The 23,197-nt window shown below is 39.9% G+C and overlaps 1 protein-coding gene across 2 annotated transcripts; it reads right to left on the reverse strand.

Annotated features, from left to right (window-relative positions):
• Positions 1-9,186: 9,186 nt before the first annotated feature.
• Positions 9,187-22,700, reverse strand: pcgf2 (polycomb group ring finger 2). 2 transcript variants are annotated; one of them, XM_023955154.1, is made up of 9 exons: positions 21,252-22,700; positions 20,660-20,787; positions 19,119-19,215; positions 18,992-19,047; positions 16,898-17,027; positions 16,781-16,820; positions 16,606-16,704; positions 15,060-15,140; positions 9,187-11,992 (listed from the first exon to the last, which is right to left on the reverse strand). In XM_023955154.1, exons 2-9 carry the CDS (start codon positions 20,775-20,777, stop codon positions 11,609-11,611), a joined length of 1,005 nt encoding a protein of 334 aa, XP_023810922.1. In that variant the 5' UTR covers positions 20,778-20,787; positions 21,252-22,700; the 3' UTR covers positions 9,187-11,608. The 2 variants fall into 2 exon arrangements, with proteins under 2 accessions (XP_023810922.1, XP_023810925.1); XM_023955157.1 differs by lacking the exon at positions 21,252-22,700 and adding an exon at positions 21,120-21,238.
• Between the last annotated feature and the right edge of the window lie 497 nt (positions 22,701-23,197).

Raw genomic sequence — 23,197 nt, forward strand, 5'->3', positions numbered from 1 at the left:
TAGTTTGTTTATCTTTGCTTGCGTTTTTAAAATTAACCCAAGTTGAGACTTCACAGTGCACGCGCGACAGATTTATGCAGCTTCAGCACGACAACGAACGTGAACAAGCTCGCGACCAAGCTGTCACCCAGAAACAAGCGCGAGGAGCTACGGCGTTCAAGGTAAAAGTGCGCATGTCAGTTAAAGAAAAGACCCGTGTTAATCAGAACATACTGCCGTGAAGGAATGCACCTGCGGAGAGACCGGGCGGGAAGTTTAAACGGTAACTAGTGATGTGATGAAAATAACTTTACGTTGTTTTTATTTTTAGGTACAAAATCGTGTTTTTTTTTAACGTCTGTAGTTAAAAGTTCCGGCTGGTATGGCGGACTGAGCGGACGTCTCTCGCTAAACTCGCGCCTTTTGCCCCGATTTGCACGGTAAATGTCAGAAATTGAAAACTGAGAGAGAACGGTTTGAATAGAAACCAGTTGCGCGTTGACTGTATTTGTTTGGAAGAAACATCTTGGTGAGTTTATCTTTTTGCTCAAATGGCGTCAAAGAAAACAAGTCCGAAGCAAGCTACAATGCTGCCGTCAACCATGTGCGAGCATGACTATAGTCAGATGGACGTCGCTTCCAGCATGAAAAGAAAAGCACCAACAACTCCCACAAAATCCACGGGACCATCTTTGAAGGGAAAAGCGGGACAGGAGTCAACTTCCAGATCTGATGATGCTGTTTTGGCTGCAATCGAAAGACTAACGTCCAAAATAGAGGACTTCGGAAGTCAGCTGCGTGAAAACACAATAATGGTGGCGATCATCACGCGGCTGAAATAAAGGACTGCAAGACAAAGATCGCAACGATGGAAAGAGGAATCCCCAGGATTGTGAAGGAGAACCAAGAACTGAAGGAAAAAGTTGCAGATCTGGAAAGATACAAACGAAGATGGAACTTGAAAATTCATGGTCTGGAAAAAAAGATGTTGAGAACATCAGAGAACATGTGGTTGGAATCTTGTCCAAAAATCGCACCACAATGGGCAGACGTGATGGACACGACGGTGGACACGGTTCATCGACTGGAGAGGAGGGAGGGAGGAAGACATCACCAGGTGATCCTGCTGTTCGAGATGCTTTCTGGAAGATCACCAAGAACTGCCAGACCTGCAAAGACCTGGGGATCCACTTCAAGGAGGACTTCAATAAAGCAGACCGAGAAGCTCGAGCGGCCATCTGGCCCAAGATGGAGCAGAAGGGAAGAACGTCTACTACAGAGGGACCATGTGGGATACATCAACGGGACTAGGGTCACTGTGGAGTGAAATATTTACAAGGAGGTGACATACATATTTCGCGCTATTGAGTTCATAGGTTTTTATTTAAATTATTTATTTCTAAGGTTTAATATTTAAGTCACTTTGTTTACATAATAGAGCAAATCTAAGTTAAGTATTTTATCCTTTATATTTTTTACATTTTAACAAGAAGGATTTTTTCTAAGCTGTGAAAGGTTTTAATCAGTATGTTTCCATAATTTGTAAAAACAATTTCTATTGTTTTCCAGGTAAAATTCTCAGTTTCATATTTAGTAAATAGTTAGGGGCGCAGCTAACCCTTTATTTAAGAAACCAGCTTCTTTTATCCTAAATGTTCTCTTTTTTTGTTGTTTACTTCCTTTTTTCTGTTTTCTTTATGTCTTTAAGTTCTGTGTGGTCTTTTATTTCACTAAATTCTGGGGGTATTAGGGATTATGGTAAAAGAAAATCACTTTTCTTGTTTTGCAAAAGCCAAAAAGTTCAATGTTGTTGTCTACAAGAAACTCACTCTAATGAGAATGATGAGAAGTTTTGGTCCAATCAGTGGGGAGATAAAATCCTTTTTTTTCTCATGGCACCAACCGGTCAGCAGGGGTCGCTATCTTACTAAATAATTTTTCTGGCAAGCTTTTAGTTATAAAAAGAGACGGTTCTGGTCACTGGTTAATTTGTGTTTTTATGAAAGATGATAAATTTGTTATTCTGGGAAATGTATATGGATACAACTCTGCAGCACAAAACAAAATCATGTTTTTAGACTTTACAAACTCTTAAAGAACCAAACCAAAGATATCCTAACAGTAACCTCATCATTGGAGGTGATTTTAATATGATGGAAGATGAATACCTTCACAGATTTCCTTCAGCGTTTCAAAACCATCATTATAATCCAGTTCTTCTTCATTTATGTAGAGATTTAAATATTTCCGATGTCTGGCGCCATGATAATCCTGATGCTCAAGCGTTCACTTTAAACCAGATGGATCTGCTAAATCTAGGTTGGATTTTTGGTTGACATATGAAAATCAACAGAATTTTACACCAATAGCTCATATTTCCCTTGCACCATTAACCGACCACTCTATGATCAAGCTCATTATTCAACCTTGCAATTATCCTAAAAACAAAGGTCACGGGAAGTTCAACTCTAGTCTATTAGAGAATGAAGTTTATTCTCAGGTGATTATAAATGAAATTCAAAGGATAACTAACAACAGTTCACCACTCAGAGCGACACATGGGAGTTTTTCAAATTCAAAGCAAGACAGATTTCAATAACTCACAGCAAAAGATTGAGCAGAGATGGTCAACAAAAAGAAATGGAAATGATCAGAGAAAATAACTCTTATTTGTTGTAAATCTCTATTGAGTGAAGGTGAGGAACAGAGACTTGCATTACTGCAAACCTCACTGAACAAGATGTACATTTCCAAAGCCAAATGTGCTTTTATTAGATCTAGAGCTAAATGGGTTGAAGAGGGAGAAAAAAGTTCAGCTTACTTTTGTAGACTGGAAAAAAGGCAACAAGAGAAGAATGCCTATAACAGATTGCTAACTAATGGCAGGGAAAGTACAAATACGGAGGAAATTAACATAGAAATTTTACAGTGGGCTGCACTTTTGTTCTTATTCATCACAGGATGCTGATCGCTTTTTTAATCACATTAAGGATTTGGCTCCTAAAGTGGATGAAAACTTTAAAAAATGATGTGAAGTCACTTACCGTGAACTTTTACAGACATTTTTGGGAACACTTGAAAGAGCAGTTTTTGTTGGTCATAAAGGAAATTTCTGAGTTGAACATCCTTCCAACCACCATGAAGCAGGGCGTCATTACCCTGATTCCTAAACCTGGGAAAGACGCCAGACTAATTGATAATTTGAGGCCAATATCCCTATTTGTGATTATAAAATTCTAACCAACATTTATGCCTTTAGATTAAAAACAAGACTGAATCAGATCATCTCAGACACACAATCAGGGTTTTTAAAAGGACGATCAATTCATAATAATGTCCGGTTAGTTCTTAATTTGATTGACTATAAACAATTAATTAAAGATGATGGCTTCATTTTATTTTTAGATTTCTTTAAAGCCTTTGACACGGTTGAACACATTTGTTTCAGACAAAGGAATTACTACATATACATTTTGGTTTTCCAGAAAATAACTGTTCTTTTTGTGACATAAATATATAAAAGCTTGATCATCTGTTTTTTGAATGGATATATGTTAACAGTTTTTGGGAGGATTTTTTTTTTTCTTGGTGCTCTTCAAAGTTTCCTTTTCCTATTTCTATTCATTTACAAAAGCACATCATATTATTTGGAGTAGTTTCTGGTGATAATCTATTTGATTTGACATTCAATACTTTAATATCTGAGACATTTTTCATTCATAAGAGCAGATTTTTAAAAATCAAACCATTATTCAATACATTTCATAAAGAGATCAGTTTATATTTTAAATCTCTGAAATTAATAAAAAACAAAAATGCAATAAAACTGTCTACTTTCATTGAAGATTACATGTTGTATAACAATCCCTAGTTTTGTAAACTACAATTTTAATGTTATGATTATTACTTTTTATTTGTATCTAGTTCCTCTTTATTTCTTTCTGTTGTAACTATGTGTATATGTTTGATTGAAGTTCAATAACAAAAAAATTTTAAAAAGTTTTGAGCAGATGGTGGTCCAACACTAAATATCGTCCGGACAGCAACGTGATTTTTTTTTAGGATTTGGGTCGTTATGCGATATTTTCAAACTTATCTACGCTAGTTTTTCTTTTTTTTAACATTGATCTTTTATTTTCTGGTAGATCTATATATATATATATTCAGGTTGCGTCCCACCAAAGTGGGGTAGCCCTGACAGGGCACAAATTCTTACCTCCTCCTTCAGTGTGTGTGTGTGTGTGTGTGTGTGTGTGTGTGTGTGTGTGTGTGTGTGTGTGTGTGTGTGTGTGGGTGTGTGTGTGTGTGTGTGTGTGTGTGTGTGTGTGTGTGTGTGTGTGTGTGCGCGTGTGTGTGTGTGTGCGTGCGTGCGTGCGTGTGTGTGTGTGCGCGCGCGTGTGACTGGTCTGGTAGATACACTAGGTAAAAAAAAAAAAAAAACTTTATTATACATGACATTAATTATAAGAACATAGCCCCCCCACACACACACACACATAAAAATTTGACGACATTCTTTTGTCTCTGTTTCTTTAACATTTTGTTCCCTGCCTGTTCCCGTGTGGCGTTGGGGGGTTCCGACTGCCGCTGCGGCGGGGGTCTTGGGGTGGGGATGGCTGGGCACTCTCCCTCCTTCTTTTCGCGTTCCACCATCCATTTTAGAAGAACATAAACACTCACCTGAGCACAGGTGTTAGCTCACCTTTGCACTAACAGTTTGCATGACTGAAATATTTCACACTAGTTGGTTTAAAGGCATAAGTATGCGTATGTGAACACTATCTGTTTTGTGTACATGTCGACATGTGGACATTTTTGCAGCTAACAGGTGTGTTGATAACATTCGAGTGTGTGTGTGGACAGGCCCTGCCCTTTTTGTACTACATTTGAACCTTACCGTAATGATAAATAACCAGTAAACTTGTCTGCTCTATGCTGCTTCATGGTCTCATCCCCCCTCCCCTCCCATTATCACCCTCCTACCCCCCTCTCTCTCTAACATCCCTCCCTTTTTCTTCCCTTCTTTCCTTTTCCGTCTGGTCCAACACCCAAAATTTTCAAACATGGTTGAAATTAATAAAGTTTGGCCTCAATTACAAAAGGGGTTTATTCAGACATACCTCTGGTTTGTCTGAAGATTAATAACCCCTCTTGTTAAAGTAAAATATGTCCAACACAAGAGGCCCTCAGCTCTCATCTGTCTGCCCAGCTGTTGGACAGGACAAGTTAAAAAAAAAAAAAAAAAAAACATTTTACACATCATGCATGAATTTTATAACTCGTATTACAGGGGGGGCAAACTCAGTTGCACAGGGGGCCTAAATTTAAAACATGCTTTAGGTTTTGGGCCGAACAAGATAAACAGTTATTGAACACACTAAAGCTCAACTTTAAAACCTTTTAAACCTTTAATACTGAACTTTTTGAACATAAATATGAATAAAAACAGACAGGAATATTAATCCAGAATAACTCAAGATAAACCTTAAATAACGCATAATATTTTCCTCTCCATAAAAATATATCCTGTCAAAATTATACAAATATGAATATGTTGCAGAACTAAACAAACAAAGCCTGGAAATTAAAATAATTAGAAATAAATCAAATCATTCCGTTTTCTTTGCTCTTTTGTAATTTTTTTTAGCGCTGGACTCCTGGCATCATTTTTTAACAATAAGTTCATTTCTTGGTGTGTGACGTCCTCTGTGTGTCTTTGTGAAACATATCAGAGGGATTTGATTTTTTTAAAAACCTGTTATTGTGAATATAATTTTTAAGTCTTCTAAAACATTAAAAACTAAATCATAGAACTCATCCGTGGGATTACTCCAAAAAGAATTGGCATTTTTCTAATTTTGTACAACATCAACAGAAAAATCCTCCAAAAAAACCCCTAAAACATTAATAAACAAATGATCGATTGTTTATTTATGATCTCCAAAACCCAGCTGTTTTACTGCAATACCTGCTGTCTTCGTGTGAAATACTGACACCAACTAAACGACAGAAAAGACACAAAATAAAAATATCTACAATTGTTAGTTAATGACATTATTAACATGAGCTGATCCTGGCCCGCCATGATCCAGGTGTTGCCTTATCGAGGCTGCGCCCACCACGCAGCCTCTTTTCCTTCTCTAAGACAGGAGAGCGCAGCTGCGGGGGCGCCAATTCATTGGTTTTAGGCCGTTCCAAAGTCTGTGTAATAATAGATAATAGTAAACAGTGGCGCAATTTTTCCTTTTTTCCAAGCACAGGTACGCCGCCCTCTCCTTGAAGGTGATAATAACAAAGAAGTAAGATATTCTCAGAAAATGTAGAAAGTCACATTTTACATTTTATTTATATTAAAAACAGAATTCCTGCTTCTTTGCTCCAATGATCCCTTGCTGCTCTCAGGTCCGCCTGTCCACTCTCCCTCCTGATCCCGTCATCCCCTCTAAGAAGCCCTTCAAGGTGGAACTTTCCGGAGGAAAACGTTACTCGTGGTGCAGCTGTGGACTCAGCAGGAAGCAGGTAGGGCCTCTCGGAAGTTCGGCAGGTTCAAATCCTGTTTGTCCTCTGATGGGTTCCGGTCCGCCTCCCAGCCCTTCTGCGACGGATCGCAAAAAACCCAAGCCAGCCGTTTTTTTATGCCACTCCGCTTCGTCCAGGAGGAAGGCGGCGCCATCTGGCTGTGTTGATGCAAACCTACCAACAAGCCACCGTTCTGCGACGGAACCCACAAGCAGAACTTCGTCGTGTCTGCCTTGCTGCACCGACACTTGGAGTCCTGACAGGAAGTGCCGTCGCACCAACACTGACTAGCTCAGTTTTCATCAATCTCTGAAATTAAGGCTATGTCCAAATTCCCACCCTAACCCCTACATAGTGTACTGATCAGTACGTGATCAGGACTTTACAACACAGAGCCCAGGAGGTGCCCACAAGCTCTGTTGGAAAGAAGAACAACATATCGGTCAAGCCCTCCGAACCTGTGGATATCCCAACTGAGCATTCACCAGATCCGCACATACAAGAAAACAAGACAAGAAGGAACAAGAGCCAAAAAGGAACAGTATTTCAATTCTCATTTCATATCTCAGGCCTGTCTGAAAAACTAAAAAGGATTTTCAGACAACATAACATCCCAGTTCATCTCAAACCAGTTAATACTCTGACAAAAACTGGTTCATCCAAAGTATAAAAATTCCTAGCTACAAACAGAGTAATGTTGTGTACTCTATCCACTGCAAAGAGAACTGCAATGAGGAGAAACCAAAAAACATTTAACAAAAAATATCTATTTAACAACATCGCAGAGCCAACCCAAGTGGACCTGAGTCTGCAGTACATCTCCACCTGAAGGCCACAAACCACTCGTACGAGGACAGTGAAGTCCGAATTCTAGCCAGAGAGAAAGGATGGTTTGAGCGAGGAGTGAAAGAAGCCATCTCAAGAAGAATAAACCTTCTCTTAATAAAAATGGTGGTCTCAGGTTTATTCTTCCATCCATCTGCGGCAGTGTTCTGAAACCCAAACAAACGGAACCAGTTCCACCTGGGTCGTTAACAGCTGAAAGAGATGACCAGTTTGGGGAGGGATTCACTGGCTCCCCAACCCCCAGCTGAGGACAAATGACTCTTAACGACCCGAAACCATGTATGCCAAGTTGACAATTCCATCCAGTTTCAAATCTGACTCCTCCCCAATGAGCACATATATACCAGCTCTTTTACCAGCTCATTCAGAATGGACAAAGCCTTTTGGATAAGAGGTGAAACATGTCTTCTAACATTAAAAAATTAAGTCCAGATGACAGCCATTAAACCTACTACTATGATGGAATCAACCTGGATGAAGGAGAGTCTTCATAGACATATATAGTGCATTCACATTTTGTAGGGCTGTCCGAATCTACAGTTCCTTAATCGAGTGCCCCAGAAACTTCCCAGAAGTCTCTGTGAAAAACCAGTGTGCATCGATGCTCACTAGATCGGCGAATATAGACCACAATGCATTGCGTCTGAACAATTTCGGCAAAAATAATGTATTCAAATGTATTTTTTAATAAACCAATGTTTTTATCTTCAGAAGACAGTGGACTCATAATTGTTGCAAAACACTCGTATTAATTAGATTTTAACTTCGTGAAATTGTCATATTCGCCATAAAAAAAAAGATGTGAGCATTGTGTCTGAATTGCTTTTAAAATTCATGGCACTACATAGTGCAACAAAAACTATCGTTTCTTCAGTAGTTAGGGGTTAGGGTTGGAATTTGGACAGAGCATTAAATCTTTCCTGCATGAGCTGTGGCATTCATAAACCACATATGAAACACATTTTAGAAACTGTCTAAAATGGGTCGCCGGCACCAACCCATTTTAAATAATATGCACAAGATCAAATATACATTTAAAGGACTGAATGAGTTAAGAAAAATTGACTATGTAATTAGACTTCCGTTTTTTTTATTTAAAAAACCAAGAAGTTGCATAATCCTGAAAAAAATGAACAAAACTAAACAAAAAGCATTGAGAAAAGTTTCAAATCTTGATTTTATTGATTTTTTTTTTTAAGTCAAAAACAAGATAATTGAGTCTAATGATTTAATTCCAAAAGTTAAAATCATAAACTGAAAATGTAAAAATTTCAGTTTATACTCTAGAAGACTCATCCAGAAAAAAATAAACTTAAAATTTTAATGGCAAAAGCATTATTTTAAGAGTTATAAGGAAGAAGGAATCATGAAAGAAATTCCTAAATCGGAGTTTAGACAATATTTGTCAAATTTCTGAGGAAAAAAAAGTTGCATTTTATTTTTAATTCATATCCTAATATTTGAATTTTAACTTCACATTGTGATCATAAAATGTCTGTTAAATTAAAAAACATGTTATCCAATATAAAAAAAATTCATAAACATGATTCTGCTCGTTATTGTTGGACATCTACAAACTGTCGCACTTCATTTTTTTCTGTCATAAACGGCATATTTGAGTTCTTCTTGAAATTAAAATTTAGAGGGAGAAAATCCTCACATTTGACACTTTAGACATCATTAAAACTTTAAAACTCGATAATTTCATGGGTTCTCTCATCTCCCGAGTTGGCTTTACTGTTTTAGCCTTTTATTAAAATTTGTAATCACTGTTTTTTTTTTCTTGGACTAACAATAATCCTAAAAAGCTTAACATCAAATTCATTTGACGGCCAGACCAAGACATGTTAAGTAGACTTTATTGACCTAAACATGCACATATGGCTGATTTATTTAAAAAAAAAAGTCTTGTTTGCTTATAAGTAACATGAGGAATGTTGAAACTGACAGAACAACAAACATGGGAAAGTATTCAAAACTTTTAGAGTTCTTTTAACGGCATGAGAACAAGAAAATGCTTTACTGGAGAGCGTGGTAGTGCTTGAACTTCAAAATAAACAACAAAAAAAGCGTCTCCAGCTGGAAAATACTAGTTGGTTTCTGTGATGAGACCTTAAAAAAAGTGCATCAATGGATTTAATAATACGTGACCTGATGAGTTGTTGCTGAATACAGACACTTAAACAGCATTTTGGAAAGGGACTGTTTAAAGGCAAGGATTACTTCCTGTTTTCCTTTACATTCAACTAGCGCAGTGAGCTGCGCTACGCAGCCTTTCCAGGATATTTTGGTTTTTAAGTGAAGCTATGTGAAGTACGTCAGGAATTGGTTCAGGAAAAAAAAGCCTCAGCAGCACAAGCTAACAGAAGAAATTTTACTTTATAATCCCAAACCTACTCTGTCAACAATTTTTTTGGGGTAATGTGATTAGTGCTGCATGTTCTATATTATGTACTGCTGGAATGTGAAACTATGAGAAATTATTTAAATTGGCAGATTTAAAAAAAATTAAAAAAAAGCTAAAAAATAGAAGCGGCCATTTTGTCCCTTTTTAAGTAGCTATTAGCCTATCTTAAAAAGAAATTAGGTTTTTGCAAATTTCATGTTTTCAATGTGACAGGGAATTCTGTTCCTTTTGTTCGATGTTTCAATCTTAGCAAATAACTTAAATTAAGTTAGTTAAAGTTTTTGGTGAGAATGTTAAACTTGTTTTACCAGGAACATCTTACAGGGCGGGTAGATGGCGCTAACAAATAATGCTTAGGCGTTAATTGTCTCTCACTGCTATACATTAAGAAAATGTAAAAAAGAAATGTATATAAATAAATACAACTTTTGATAGAGGAGTAACAAATGAAAAAAATTACTTTAAGCCTCTATTTGATTTAGATAGCAAGGCTTTTCATTTTTTCGAGTACTCAGGTTAGCATTAGCCTAGCTAAAAAACTAAACTACTTCAATCCACTCCTTTAAAAAAAAACTGAATAAAAAAGCAACTGTTTAAAACAAGAGTGGCAAAAAGAACTTACGGCAAAACACTATCTAAAACTGCCTAGAACATTTAGTTGAAATAACAAAAAAATGCTCCCCTTTGCTTTCCATGTGTTCCATCATCTTGGATTAAAAAAATAAAATGTCTTGATAAAAAGGAAAAGACAATTTAGTGTTTTTAAAATACTTCTGTTGTTTCAGATAGAAAAATCAAAATTCTCTTTTCTGGGAGAAATTGTTAGCTTAGCTAGCTGTTAAGTTTGCACGCAAATGTTAAAAAAAAAAAGCTTGAGCACGAGATTTACTGACATGCAGAACTTCTAGGGTATAAGAAATGGTAATAGAGCATTTCTTTAAACATTTATATTTGTTTTAGCTTATTCAAAATTAGCTTTGTCCTATTGACTAAATGCTAGCATAGCCTACCTTAAATCTTTTAAAATTATCTGAGATGCGCTGTATTAAACATGCAAAGGTATAAAGATCCAACATATGTCGATTAGACATGTTTAAAAATGTAATATTTGTGTTAGACGGGAGGAATCTTTGGCTTTCCGTGCGCTCCGATTAGTATTAGCCTAGCTTCGACACCAATCTGCTCTTATTATGTTTTGCGCATATTTTGGTTTTAAAATTTGCAAATGTTACAAAGAAGAATCATAAGTTTTTGTTTTAGCCATTTTAGTCATATCTTTGATCGGGTCACTACGATGTCTTTTCTTGTTTAAGGAAACCACCTGCATTGTAGCACAAACTAGTTGGTATTTAGAAAAAAATATAAACTACAAAGAAAATAAATTATTTGAGAGCAATAAGGGCAAAATCTGGGGCATAGTTTGACCTCAAACTGACATTTTAAAGGATTTAGCTGCTTGTACGCATCAGGTACAAACATTCTGCAAAATACTTCACACAGTTTCACTTGAAAAGAAAAATGTCCTCTGAGGCTTTTTGTCTCGTAAAAGAAAACCAGATCAGTCTGTGGAAATGAACCGGACCGGCTGCATATACAATACAAACGATTACAATGTCTTGTATAAAAGATAAGTTTATACATATGTTTGCACACATGCTCACATTTGATACATACTGTACAGTTAGTATGTGTGCACGGTTCTAGTCTACCACACAAACACACACATACACACAAGTGTCCATTTGGCTGCACTTGTCAGTCTTTCCAGCTGAAAGATAACAGTAATCTTCCTCCTGTTAGTCCAGAAGGATTCAGGCTCCTCCAACACTGTCCTTCCCTGCCCCTCCCCCCTCCCCGTTAGGTCGCCGGCAGCAACCCGCTTTTGTCCCCTCCCCTGGCCTCCTCTTTTCCCGCCCCCGAGCTTGTGCCGTTAACAGTCACCTTGCGAGAGCTGGAGCCCTGTTTGGAGGCATGAGTGTGTCGCTGTGTGTTGTTGGGCACGGTGGTGCTGTTGGGGCTTTGGATGGCCGGAGACGGGGCATGGGAGGCGGGGCTGGACTGGGTGGAAGCTCTGGGCGTCTGAGCTGCGGCGGCGGGGCTGTGGACTTTGTCGCTGTGGGAGTCGCTCTCCGACGTGGGGCTGGTGTTGACGCCGTCGGAGTGGCCCTGAGCGGCGGTCTGGGACGGCCTCCGGCGTTTGCGCGCCGGCTTTACCAGATACTGCAGGGGGATGGGTCCTGTCTGCACATTCAACACAACAGCACAGATTTTAACAGACCGGTTGTGGGCTCAACAGTACTAGGGATGGGTACCGAGACCTGGTGTCAAGTTGGTGTTGGTACCAATGCATACGGCACTACCGCTCCGTGGATTTCATTGCTCTGTTTCGGACATATCAGTTGCTTGTATTCAATTCATTTTTTCTAGACAATTTTACGCTTCCAGCATTTGTAGGCGGGCTCATAATAATGGGTTTGGGTGGCCGGAGCTTGAGTGAAAATGCAGAAAGCGAATGAAAGTGTGCACAAAACATTCTATTACAGCAACCTGATGGATTAGAGAGACCAAAAAAATGTCAGCGTCGTAGCAACCAACTGTGAAATATGCATTCAGTGTGTGTGAAAACGGAGACCCAGTGCAGCAGTGGAGACTGTCGGACCGAAGGAAATGAAGAATCTTGGGCGGGTTTAAGCGCCCCCCCCACACCCTGAAATGCTGCTTCGTCACACTCGAAAGGTTTTGGGCGAATTTTTTCGTTTTTGCAGCACCGCTTTAAGCATCGTTAAGACAAAGGGAATGTTTCAAACGTTCTGTTTCTGCACCAGATATAACCCAAACAGTACCCATCCCTAATCAGCACCAGAATAACAATGATCTCAGCCATTAAAGATGGCGACCCTTCTCAATGGAAAAAGTAATTCTGCGTTAAAGATGAAAACGAAGAAATGACATCTGATTTCTTCAACCTTCAGGATGTCCTTTAACATCCTAATGGATCCAAAAGACAAAGTCAGCTCCACGAAACCTTTTTATACAGTTAAATGTATATCAGATATTAAGTTGTTTTGGATTAAAAGTGGGTTTAATCAGAGCACCACAGCTTTTTGTTTTTCAATGTGCATCAGTTCTTTGATTTCTTTTACAAAAATGACATCATTGGGGGGGGGCACAAACATTTTGAAATGTGATTATCAGTATTTATGCACACTAATAGATTTAAAAAACCAAAAGTCCGTCATCAATGATGTCCGATTCCGTTTTATACCAGAAATCAGCGTATGTGCAGTCTGGTTTCAACAGTGTAAGATCACGGTGATGGTGCCATGCTTTGGTTCTGCAGGAAACTGACCAGTATCCTGTGTTCCCACTTTACTTAACGCTGAAGAAAACAAATGGAAGGCTACTGGAAGATCAGAACTACACGTCATAGATAGTCATGCTAACAGAGTGTAAAACGGGGTTGCTAAGGATGGAGCATAACTTAAGCAACATAAAAATTCACACTTCTGTTCATCAAAACAAGCAAAAAACCTTTTTGTTGCTACGAACTTATTAATTGAGCATCATTTGGTTCTATCGTAAACATGAAGCCTGACTGCAGACGGCAGGTTGTTGTTAGTGTAGATTCAGAGCAGAAGGGGCTGTGAAGGGAGGGGGGCAGCACATGGATTTTAATTGCAAATTTTAATTTTGGAAATTAAACAAAAAAAATCTTTTCTAAAAAGTATTTTGATTGTTTTCACAACCCTTGTGCTATCCCATGACCCCACCTTACATTGACGTGTTCTCCCTACCATGACAAAGGTGGATAAAGGTGGAAAGATTTCATGTAATCCATGGACACCAGTGAAGATCACAAATCATTGAGGAAAAAAGGTTCAGAGCACTGTCTAGTGGGTCTAGATCAGTGTTCTTCAACCTTTTCTGAGCCACGGCACACTTTAACCCTGACAAAAATCCCGCGGCACACCAGCATCCAAAAAAAACAAAACAGAAATACCAGCTAAAGACGAGCTTTAGCTGGTATTTTTGTTAGAACTGAGCGACTTTATCAGCAGAATTAAGAACAAGGAAGTGAAGACTTTAACCACTTCTGATTGGTCAGACTGATGACATGTGATTAAGCCTTCAAGAATGATTGGCGGAGACAGTTAAAGGGGCGGGACTTTTCCTTACACACTTATAGCTGCAGCTAAATCGCGGTACCGTGATTCTTATCAAAATGTCTTTAATAGAATCAAATAAACACAAAGAAAAAGTAATTTTAAGATATTTTATATTCTTAACTACTCAGTGTTTTATCAGGGCCTGTTTGGATGAACACAGAGCTGATATCCTGGAGATGGAAAATGTTTTTAGATCAGTGAATGAGGGCAATTTCCCACGGCGCACTTGACCATCTCCCACGGCACACTAGTGTACCGCGGCACACTGGTTGAAAAACACTGGTCTAGATGACCCAACTCCCAATGTCAAAGTGCCTAGGATAGCACAAGGGTTAATGGTAAATCTAAAATTTGCTGCATCGTTTAAAAACAAACAGCACCATCTGGTGGACAAAAACGGAAATGTAGGTCAGGTTAGGTTAAATGGACAGTGTTCAAGTCCTAATGTATAGTTGCCCAATCCCATATTTTAAGTCTGATTCCCCCAAAATATGAATAAATACACACCAATTTTTAATTTTATTTTAAGAAGTTAAAAACTTTCATGCTCTGAGAATGCGGGCCACATAAAATGACATGGAGGGCCACATTTGGCCCCCGGGCCTTGAGTTTGACACATGTGATTTAAGGGATGGAGATTACCGTTTTGGGGAAATTTTTAATTGTGTTTATTGAAAATGGCTCCAATCAAAAACAAAGTTTAAAAGCATTAGATGTTGCAAGTCTTTTATGAGTTAAAATGAGTTTTCCCGTTATGGGATCAATAAAGTTCTATTCAAAATATAAAGTCACAGACATGAAACTTGACTTCAGCCGGTGTCCTTAATGGAAGACACATCTTCCACATCATAAACGACAAATCTCCACAACAGTTGTAAAATAATCTTGAATATTTTAAAGGTATCCACATTTGAAAGTGTTTTTCTACTGTTTGATCTTCGGTTACCGCTTACCTTTTAGTCATATAGAATCAAACCCAGTACAGTTAACGGTTCAGCCAAACGTTTCAATCTTTTCTTTTTCACCAACATTCATAATGTTGATTTATTACAAAGTCCTGCAGTTTTTTTTTATTTTTTCAAAAGTTTATTTATAAAACAAAGTTAATCTCCAAACTGTGAAGGAATGAACCGATCACTCACTCGTCTCCACTCGTAGAAATAGGCGATATCCATTAGTGTGTAATAGTCCTTTAGGGGTTCGTCTCCATACAACACCTCCACCTGAGACGGACAACATAAACAAACGGAGACATTCAAAGACCTGGGAGTTATTCTCTTTTTGAATAATCAAAATTCATTTTAGGAGATTAAACTGCCTAAAAATCTGTTTAAACAGTGCAATGCATGATGGGGACTTTTCCATCAAGTCCAGCGTCTATTAGCATATAACATTTAGTGCGAAATGTCATATATATATATATGTATATATAAAAACAGAGTCATGATTTGATTTATGCTTTAATCCAGTCTGATTTGCTATGAATTCATTTGAAAGTTTCCACAATAAATTCGATTTAGCTGAATGTTCTTCTAGAAACAGAGGAACTGAAAGGAGGAATTTTCTAAAACTAAAATGGGTTTTTGTCCGACGGACTTTTATTTTTCTGTTTCAATCCATATACCTCAACATTTTGCCGCACGCTGAGGCATTTCTCAAAAGTAAATAAATAAAGACGGACTAAAAGAGTGCTGCATGAAGAAAATGAAACTTAAAGAAAATGCATCAATTTACTGTTATTATGATCCAGATTAGTCCAGTAAAGACAGATTGATTGAAATGTAACAGAAGAAACCACAGCAAAAAGAATTCTCTATAGTATTTTTTTCAATAACTTTTTTCATGTTTTTGTTTTTTTTAACTCCGTTTCCATAACTGAATGTGTGTTTCTATGAAATAACTTGTTGAAGCAAACACACCATGAACCATCTGTGTGTAAAAAAACAAACAAAACTGGATAAACAATGATTGGCTACCATGAAGCATGACACGGTCCTTAGCCAATCAGAGCCAGCGTTGTTTAGACACAAGTCCACAAACAAACAAGAGAAGCTACAGAAACGGAGATTGCAGAGCAGCTCCATGTAAAGTTCCCATAAAAATACAACCTCAAATTCATTCAGAGGTCAAAGGTCAGAACGTCCGTTCCCGTTCCAGAAACTGGTTCTTATGAACCAGAGAGAAAAATGTGGAAACATCCAGAAAATAAATGTAGATTTCTAAGGTTAATGAAAATTCTGTAAACACAAATATTTATAACAAATATTGAAAATTATACAAAAGTACATGTCTGATTTACTTATTTCAATGACCTTTTTTTTTTCTATAGGCCACTTTTCTTTTACAGTGATGCAGAGAGTCGCTTTTCAGGTAACTAGTTACTTTTATTATAGCGTAATTTAGTTACTGACTCAATTAGGTATATTATCTAAGCAAAATAATATACCTACCAACAGGTTTTTTTCAGTCTTGACTCATGAAGGGTAACATCGATTTTCTTACTTTTTTTATTGGGTTAGATTAAAGTATTTGAACATTTACCCCATTAATGAATAAAGACATCAAATAAAAGCAGATATTTCTGGTATTTTTCCTGTAATATTTTGAACCTGAATAGTGGGAGGACCCTGCCGGGGAATCTAAAGCTCTTCTTTTCCTCCAGTGACGTGTGGATCTGCAGAGGCTCACCCTGTAGTTGTTGGGGATGTCCATCTTGCTCCTCAGGAACTTTGCTAAGTGCATGACAGACATGGCTGCTGGGCACTGCAGGAAGCGTTTACCGTTGGCCTGAGCAGCAAGAAGAGCAGGCATCAGACCTTCATCCAACCTGAGGAACGGAAGCAGCAGAATGGTTCGGTCCTACCTTGTCTCCTTCTGTCTCCGGCCGCTGCCTCTCGTTATTTCTGCAGGAAACAGAAAGCGGGAACATGAACCAACCAGAACTCTGAGCAGACGGCTCTCCGGACAGGTTCCCACTCACTTGTTCCTCTCGTAGAACTGTATGGACAGGCTGATGATTTCATCCTCTGCTATGTTGAAGGTCTCCACCACCTCCCCCGGCTCCAGCACGCGGTTCTCTGCATAGAAGTCCCGCCGCCGCTTCATCTCGTCTGGGATCATGGGAAAAAAAATTAAAAAAAACACTGGGCGCATTACTTTAAAGAATCAGAGCAAAAACACTGACAAACGTCCATTCCATGAGGACTCCCAGCATGCACCTGGAGCTGTGAACCAGAATATTCACTGCTTTTACCATTGACTGTATCAGAAAACTAACTGGAACTGCATTACAAACAGGAAGTACCCGCTGGCTCCACAAAAAACAACTTCCTGCTTTCAAGTGGTAGGGGTGTGGCCTTCCAACAAGCTCACTCCTGATTGGCAGGAGTGGTTGCCATTAGAAACAATGACTCAGACCAATCACCGCTCTGCCTCTAACATGGTGGCGTTGGCGTCACAAAACAAAAAGGCGACTGAATCTTTGGGGTTATGTCACCCTCACTCAGTCCAGTTCTCATATACAGTCACTGGAGTGAACATGTGCAAGTCATTCCTCAATTGCTGCCGATGAGATTTCTATCAGGATCTTACTCAGAGCCTCACTCCGATCATCTTTTGGTCTTTTGTAAAGGCGTTCCCAGTGGCCCTTTGATTATATTGATTCCGCTTTTAGCCAAAAAAAAAAAAGTCGTTTTCTAGGACAGTTTCTGCAGAACGGCAAGAGTTGATGCGAAATTTGGTCTGGAGCAACCCTGCCCCCCTTTCCCATCACCCATAAGTGAGATATCTCTGTTTACATGCTCTCCTGCTAGCTTACAGCCCCTCACATCCCCACCCAAATATCAGCGGTGCAACAAGAAAATGGCAAGCAGCATTGGAGCCAGATGTCAGCTTGAACTAGAAAAAACAAAGACGTACGTTCGTCTCCAAATGGATTGGTCAGAATGGAGAGGAGAGCTCGTGGTTTGCAGATTGCAGCTTCTATGACAAAACCTCAACCTTTTTCTAACGGTATTTTGTTGTCTGCTCCTGATTCACAACAATTTTAATTAGGGCTGCACGATATGAGGAAAACTTGCGATATGCGATATTAGTGATCAATATTGCGATAACGATAAATTTGCGGTAAATAAACAAATAGAAAAATAAACAAAAACATCATTCCCATTTCATTGCAACAGTTTAAAAATTATACTCCAAATGACCCTCATCGACATGGGGGACAAACGTCAGGGTGGCTAACCCTGGTCCTCAAGAGCCTCAACCCTGTCTGTTTTCCAATTCTCCCTAGACTGCTCGATAATGATAACCAAAATCAGTCAATCAGGATGTGAAATCACTTGAGTCAGCCAATCAACAGCAAGCTGGTTACGGAGAGCTGGAAAACAGGCAGGGTTGAGGCTCTTCAGGACCAGGGTTAACATAATAGGCCTCCATCTGATTGGTCAACAATGGGAAGGCGTCCATCTGATTGGTCAAAGCATAAAGGGATTTATTTGATTCGTTAAATGCTTCAAGCTGCTAGAAGATTGTTTTAACACATTTTGAGTTTGCGATTTATTGCGATATTCGCCGTCTTTTGCGATATGCATATTGCAGAGCTGGATATTGTGATAACGATAAATTTGCGGTATATTGTGCAGGCCTAATTTTAATAATTTAATACTCGGAAATGCACATTTTAGCTTTATTTTCTTCATACATGTTACCAATCATCAGAAAAATTCCACAAGAACAAGTTAAAATCGCCAAAAACAAAGTTTTTATTAGGGTAGGTCTTTAAAGTTGAAGCTATGAAAGTGTATCAGAGCAGCTTTTTTATTTGAATATAAAAGCTTGAGGTTTTGATGAAGATCCTTTCTTAACTTTTTCTTTCTAAGCATAAAACATCCGTCACAACTCTCTGTTCTAAAAAAAAAAGACAAAACAAAAACCGTCCAGAGCTGCTCTCCCAGAAGCTCGAGGGATTATCAATTCCAAACAACGAAATTCAAAAAGTGAATATTCTCTGAAAGCACCTCTGATATAAAAACAAAAAAAAAGTGAGTGCAGATAAAAGGTGGGAGGGGCTTACCTTTGAAGAGGCCCGGAACAAGCTTATAAACGATGTCTTGTAGAGTTTTATCGGCTCTGCAAAGCGGACAGAGAGGTTAAAAGATCAGCCGGACGTTCTGAATTAGACACGGGGAATTCCCGGTTACCTGATGCTGAGCTGCGGACACGATTTCTGGACCTGGATGTCACAGCGAGGGCAGAACTTGTTCGTCTTCAGGAAGGTAACGATGCACGTTTTACAAACTAGACAAAGGACAGTCCCTGTTAGTGATCCCGCATGAGGAAATTCTTGCTAATGCAAATTCTTCCGCACTTCAGAGGACCTCGATCCAACAGAAGATCCTGATCTGCTTTGGTTCTTTTGTCTCTGGGACTCTACGTTCATATCTCGTTTTGTTTTAATGAAAAATCAGCAAAAGTCTAAAAATGTATCAGAATCATGGAGGTCACTCGCAACCCGCAACAAGCCGTTTCCCGTAACGACGCAACAACTGGAGCATCGTCAACCTCAATCAACAAGGTTCTGTTTACCAAACGGCACCAACGTATCCAAGGCTTAGAGTTTTCTCCTTGAATACACAAACGTGCCAAAACGTCCAATCATAACCGCTTTGACGGAAAAGTCAGCAGTTCTATCCAACTAGAGATGGATCAAGTGTGCTCAGCCAATCAGAGCCAAGAGTGGCCAGATCCCTGTTCTTAGCAGATCTGAAGGACCAGGACTGCGCAGCTCTGTCCAGAAAAATCTGGAAGCAAAGAGCGTCAAGGCTTTGATCGAACCAACCCAGAATCCAGCATTCCAGATTACATCCAGAAAAAGTATGAGAAAAGAAGCAAAATGTCAACGGTTTCCTTCGTTAAAAAACAGTAATCCATTTAAGGGACTAACAGAATACATGGAGGAATATTCTACGAAACTACTAGTCTAATAATCTCAAGTAATCTGATTACTACAATTATCAGATCATATTTCTTCACCGAAACCTCTGAAATTGGAGTAAAAACTTTGAAACTTTTATAAGATGCCATTCAAGCTTTCTACTCTTAACACTTTGTCACATCTGCAAAGATGTTTGGTGATCATACATAGATCTGCAGAGATCCCTCTTACATAGATCTACAGAGATCACTCTTGCATAGATCTACAGAGATCACTTACATAGATCTACAGAGATCACTTACATAGATCTACAGAGATCACTCTTGCATAGATCTACAGAGATCACTCTTACATAGATCTACAGAGATCCTGCATACATAGATCTGCAGAGATTCTACATACATCTTCAGCATATAGCTTCTGCTGTCCTCCAAATCTTGTTTTCTGGTTGTGACCTCTTGTTTCACAAACTTTTTTAAAGCTAAAGAACCATTTCACGCAGGAAGTAATCAGATTACTATGTGTTGGCAGGAGCGTGGTTCGGACATCCATAATAATCACATTTGCAGCCGTTTCTCTGAAGCATCCGGAGCGTCTGCTCGGGGCAGATGTTCATGATGCTCCTCACAAATGGTCCTGATGTTTGGAGAGTGATAAAGATGTTCAGATGGATTTGTCTGAATGAACATCCTCCAGGAGGAGAGGTGAGGTGACCCCCCCGCGTGAGCCTCCTCCTCTTCCTCCTCCTCCTCCTCCACAGGCCTCACTCTAAAACCCAAACAGGAGCAGGTCTGCGGCGGGACTTACAGGAGTGCAGACACTCCACGATGGTGGTGGCATCGATCAGGTATCCGGCGCACAGCGGACACGTGAGGTGCGGGTTCAGCTCTGTGATCTTCACCCGGTTCGGCTGCATCTTATCCATGCGGGCTGATCTGCAGGGGGAGAATCGGAGTGTTTGATAATGATACCGGGTCGGAACCGCGGCCGCCAACGGTTCGGTGCTGCGGTCGATCATGCTGCGGGGAGCGCAGGAGAGCGGCCACGGCCACGCACGTCCGCCGCGCAGCCTGCGGGGATGTGGAGGGCTGGATGCCCCGCGCGGCCTCGTCTCACCAACAAAGAGCGACTCCCATTACCCCCCCTCCCCTCCCCTCCCCGCAGCCCCGCTGTCCGAGCGGCTCCGCGGCCCGCCAGGGCTCCGGCGCCGGCGGGCCGCGGAGCCGCTCGGAGCCCCAACGGTGCAGAAACTAAGCAGCCATCTTACATTCACTGACAGACGGGCTGAGTCTGAAGGCAAACAAGAGCCTCGAACGTGACGCCGAGCACTCCGTGTTCGCCTCCGCCAAAGCGTCTCCACGAGCCCGAAACCGAGCCGTCCGCGACGCTTAGGTCCTACCTTATGGGGACATAAACGCTCGACTCCGCCGCCGGCCGGGGTCCAGGTGACTTGTTGGGTTAGAATTTGCAGCAGCGCCAGAAAATGGCTTTTTTCAGCCCCGTCAGAGGACTGCCCATTTTGGATCACGTGACTTTATTTTGTCGCCTCGTTCACGGGGCTGTCCAGAGGCTCCGCGAGGGAGGCCCCGCGAGCTCCCTGTGTGCGTGTGATCTTTTTTTTTCTTTTCCCCCCGCGCGCTCTCGGGCCTCGTCACGCGCTCCCCACTTCACCTCTTCTGCTTCACCTCTGTCGGCAGGTGGAGGAGCGGTTTGAGCCTCCACCCGAACCGTCGCTGCTGTGAAAGAAAACGGATTAAAAAAAAAAACTCCTTAAGAGGCTTTAAAAACTCTCAATCAAGAGTTCAAAAAACGATTCATTTGGGATTTAAAACTTCAGATGTTTGTTCTAAATGAAAAACCCACCTGAGACTAAAACACTTCATCTGCCCCTCAAGTGTTTCATCTGGATTGCTGATGAGAGGCCCTGCAGGCCTCAGGAGGCCCAGGCCAAAGCCACTGGCCCACTGTCACTTCTTTAACACTTTCCTTCTGTCTTTTCTGCTTTGTTCCTTTTCTTTCCTTTCTTTTTACTCCCGTTTGTCCACATCTATTTCTTCCTCGAACTTTATTGTTCAATAGAAAAAACTCCCCACAAATTTTCTCCTCCTAGTAAAAATAAACAAATTGTTGCATCTACTTTTGACTTTTTCCTCTCCTAAACTGAACTTATGTGACAAAATATTTCAGATAAGTAAAATAATAAAAAAACAAAAGTGTTTTGCCCAAGGGCACAATGACTGTCAAGCCAGCAATTTCAACCCCCGGTCGACCAGTTGGCAGAAAGTTGCTCAACCCTCTTAGCTACAGAGAGCTATTACCCCCATGTTTTATTTATTTATTTATTTATTTATTTTTAATTCCACAAAGGAATAAATTCGTGTGTTATGACTTTAAACATGACTTCAATGTATTCCATTTGAAAAGTTGGACGAATGCAGAAAAGCTTGGGGGGGAAAAGATTCTATGCTAGCTACGGTCCTCATCTGCTGCTAGCATAAGCTAGCCGTTAGGATGCTACACTTGGCTTGTATGAATGGTGTAGCACATTGACGGTATACAGAGAAATGGACCGAGTGAGACGTCACACAAAGAAAATGACTCACAACCAAATAAAGTCAATTCAGTCGCCGTTTTTCTGCTTTATGTCCGTCGCCATGTTGGAGCCAGACGTCCTCAGTAAGCCTTGATTGGTCCGTGTCGGTATTAATAGACATTTCTACGGAAACCACTCTCTCCAATCAGGAGTGAGCATGTTAGAAGCCCACACCCCTTCCATTGAAACCAGGCTCAGGAAAATTTAGCTGTGTCCGAATTCCCACCCTAATCCCTAACTACTGAAAAACTACATAGTGAAGGACTATCTAGTGCCCTGGATTTTAAAATCAATTTGGACACCATGCTCACTCCTTTTTTCATTTTTATTTTTTCAAACGGCGAATGGGACATCATCGATTCCACAAAGTTAAAATCTAATTGATAAGTGTTTTGCGACGATGATTTTTGAGTCCACTGTGTTCTGAAGATTAAAACATTGATGGTTAATTAAAAAAATACATTTGAGTATGTTTTGTTTGCAAAAATTGTTCAGGCACAATGCATTGTGGTCTATATTTGCCAATCTAGTGAGCATCGATGCACACTGGTTTTTCGCAGAGACTTCTGGGAAACTTCTAGGGCACTCGATTTGGGAATTGTAGATTGGGAGAGCACTACAAAATGGCGAACACATTATATAGTGCACTTTGTAATGAGTAGTGAAGGAATTTGGACACAACCTCTGTCAATCGCTTCAAACATTTGACGCAAGGCCACCTGCTGTTATTGAGGCACCTGATTGGTCAGTTT

This window comes from Oryzias latipes, chromosome 1 (genome assembly GCF_002234675.1).
Source record: "Oryzias latipes chromosome 1, ASM223467v1".
Taxonomy (NCBI): Eukaryota; Metazoa; Chordata; class Actinopteri; order Beloniformes; family Adrianichthyidae; genus Oryzias; species Oryzias latipes.

Bases quoted from the DNA above. Each gene is read 5' to 3' on its own strand.
- pcgf2 (XM_023955154.1), bottom strand. From the start codon at position 20,777: ATGGATAAGATGCAGCCGAACCGGGTGAAGATCACAGAGCTGAACCCG. The intron at 19,216-20,659 runs GTAAGTCCCGCC...TCCTTTGTCTAG, and splicing joins CGTGGAGTGTCTGCACTCCT to TTTGTAAAACGTGCATCGTT. The intron at 19,048-19,118 runs GTAACCGGGAAT...TCCGCTTTGCAG, and splicing joins TGTCCGCAGCTCAGCATCAG to AGCCGATAAAACTCTACAAG.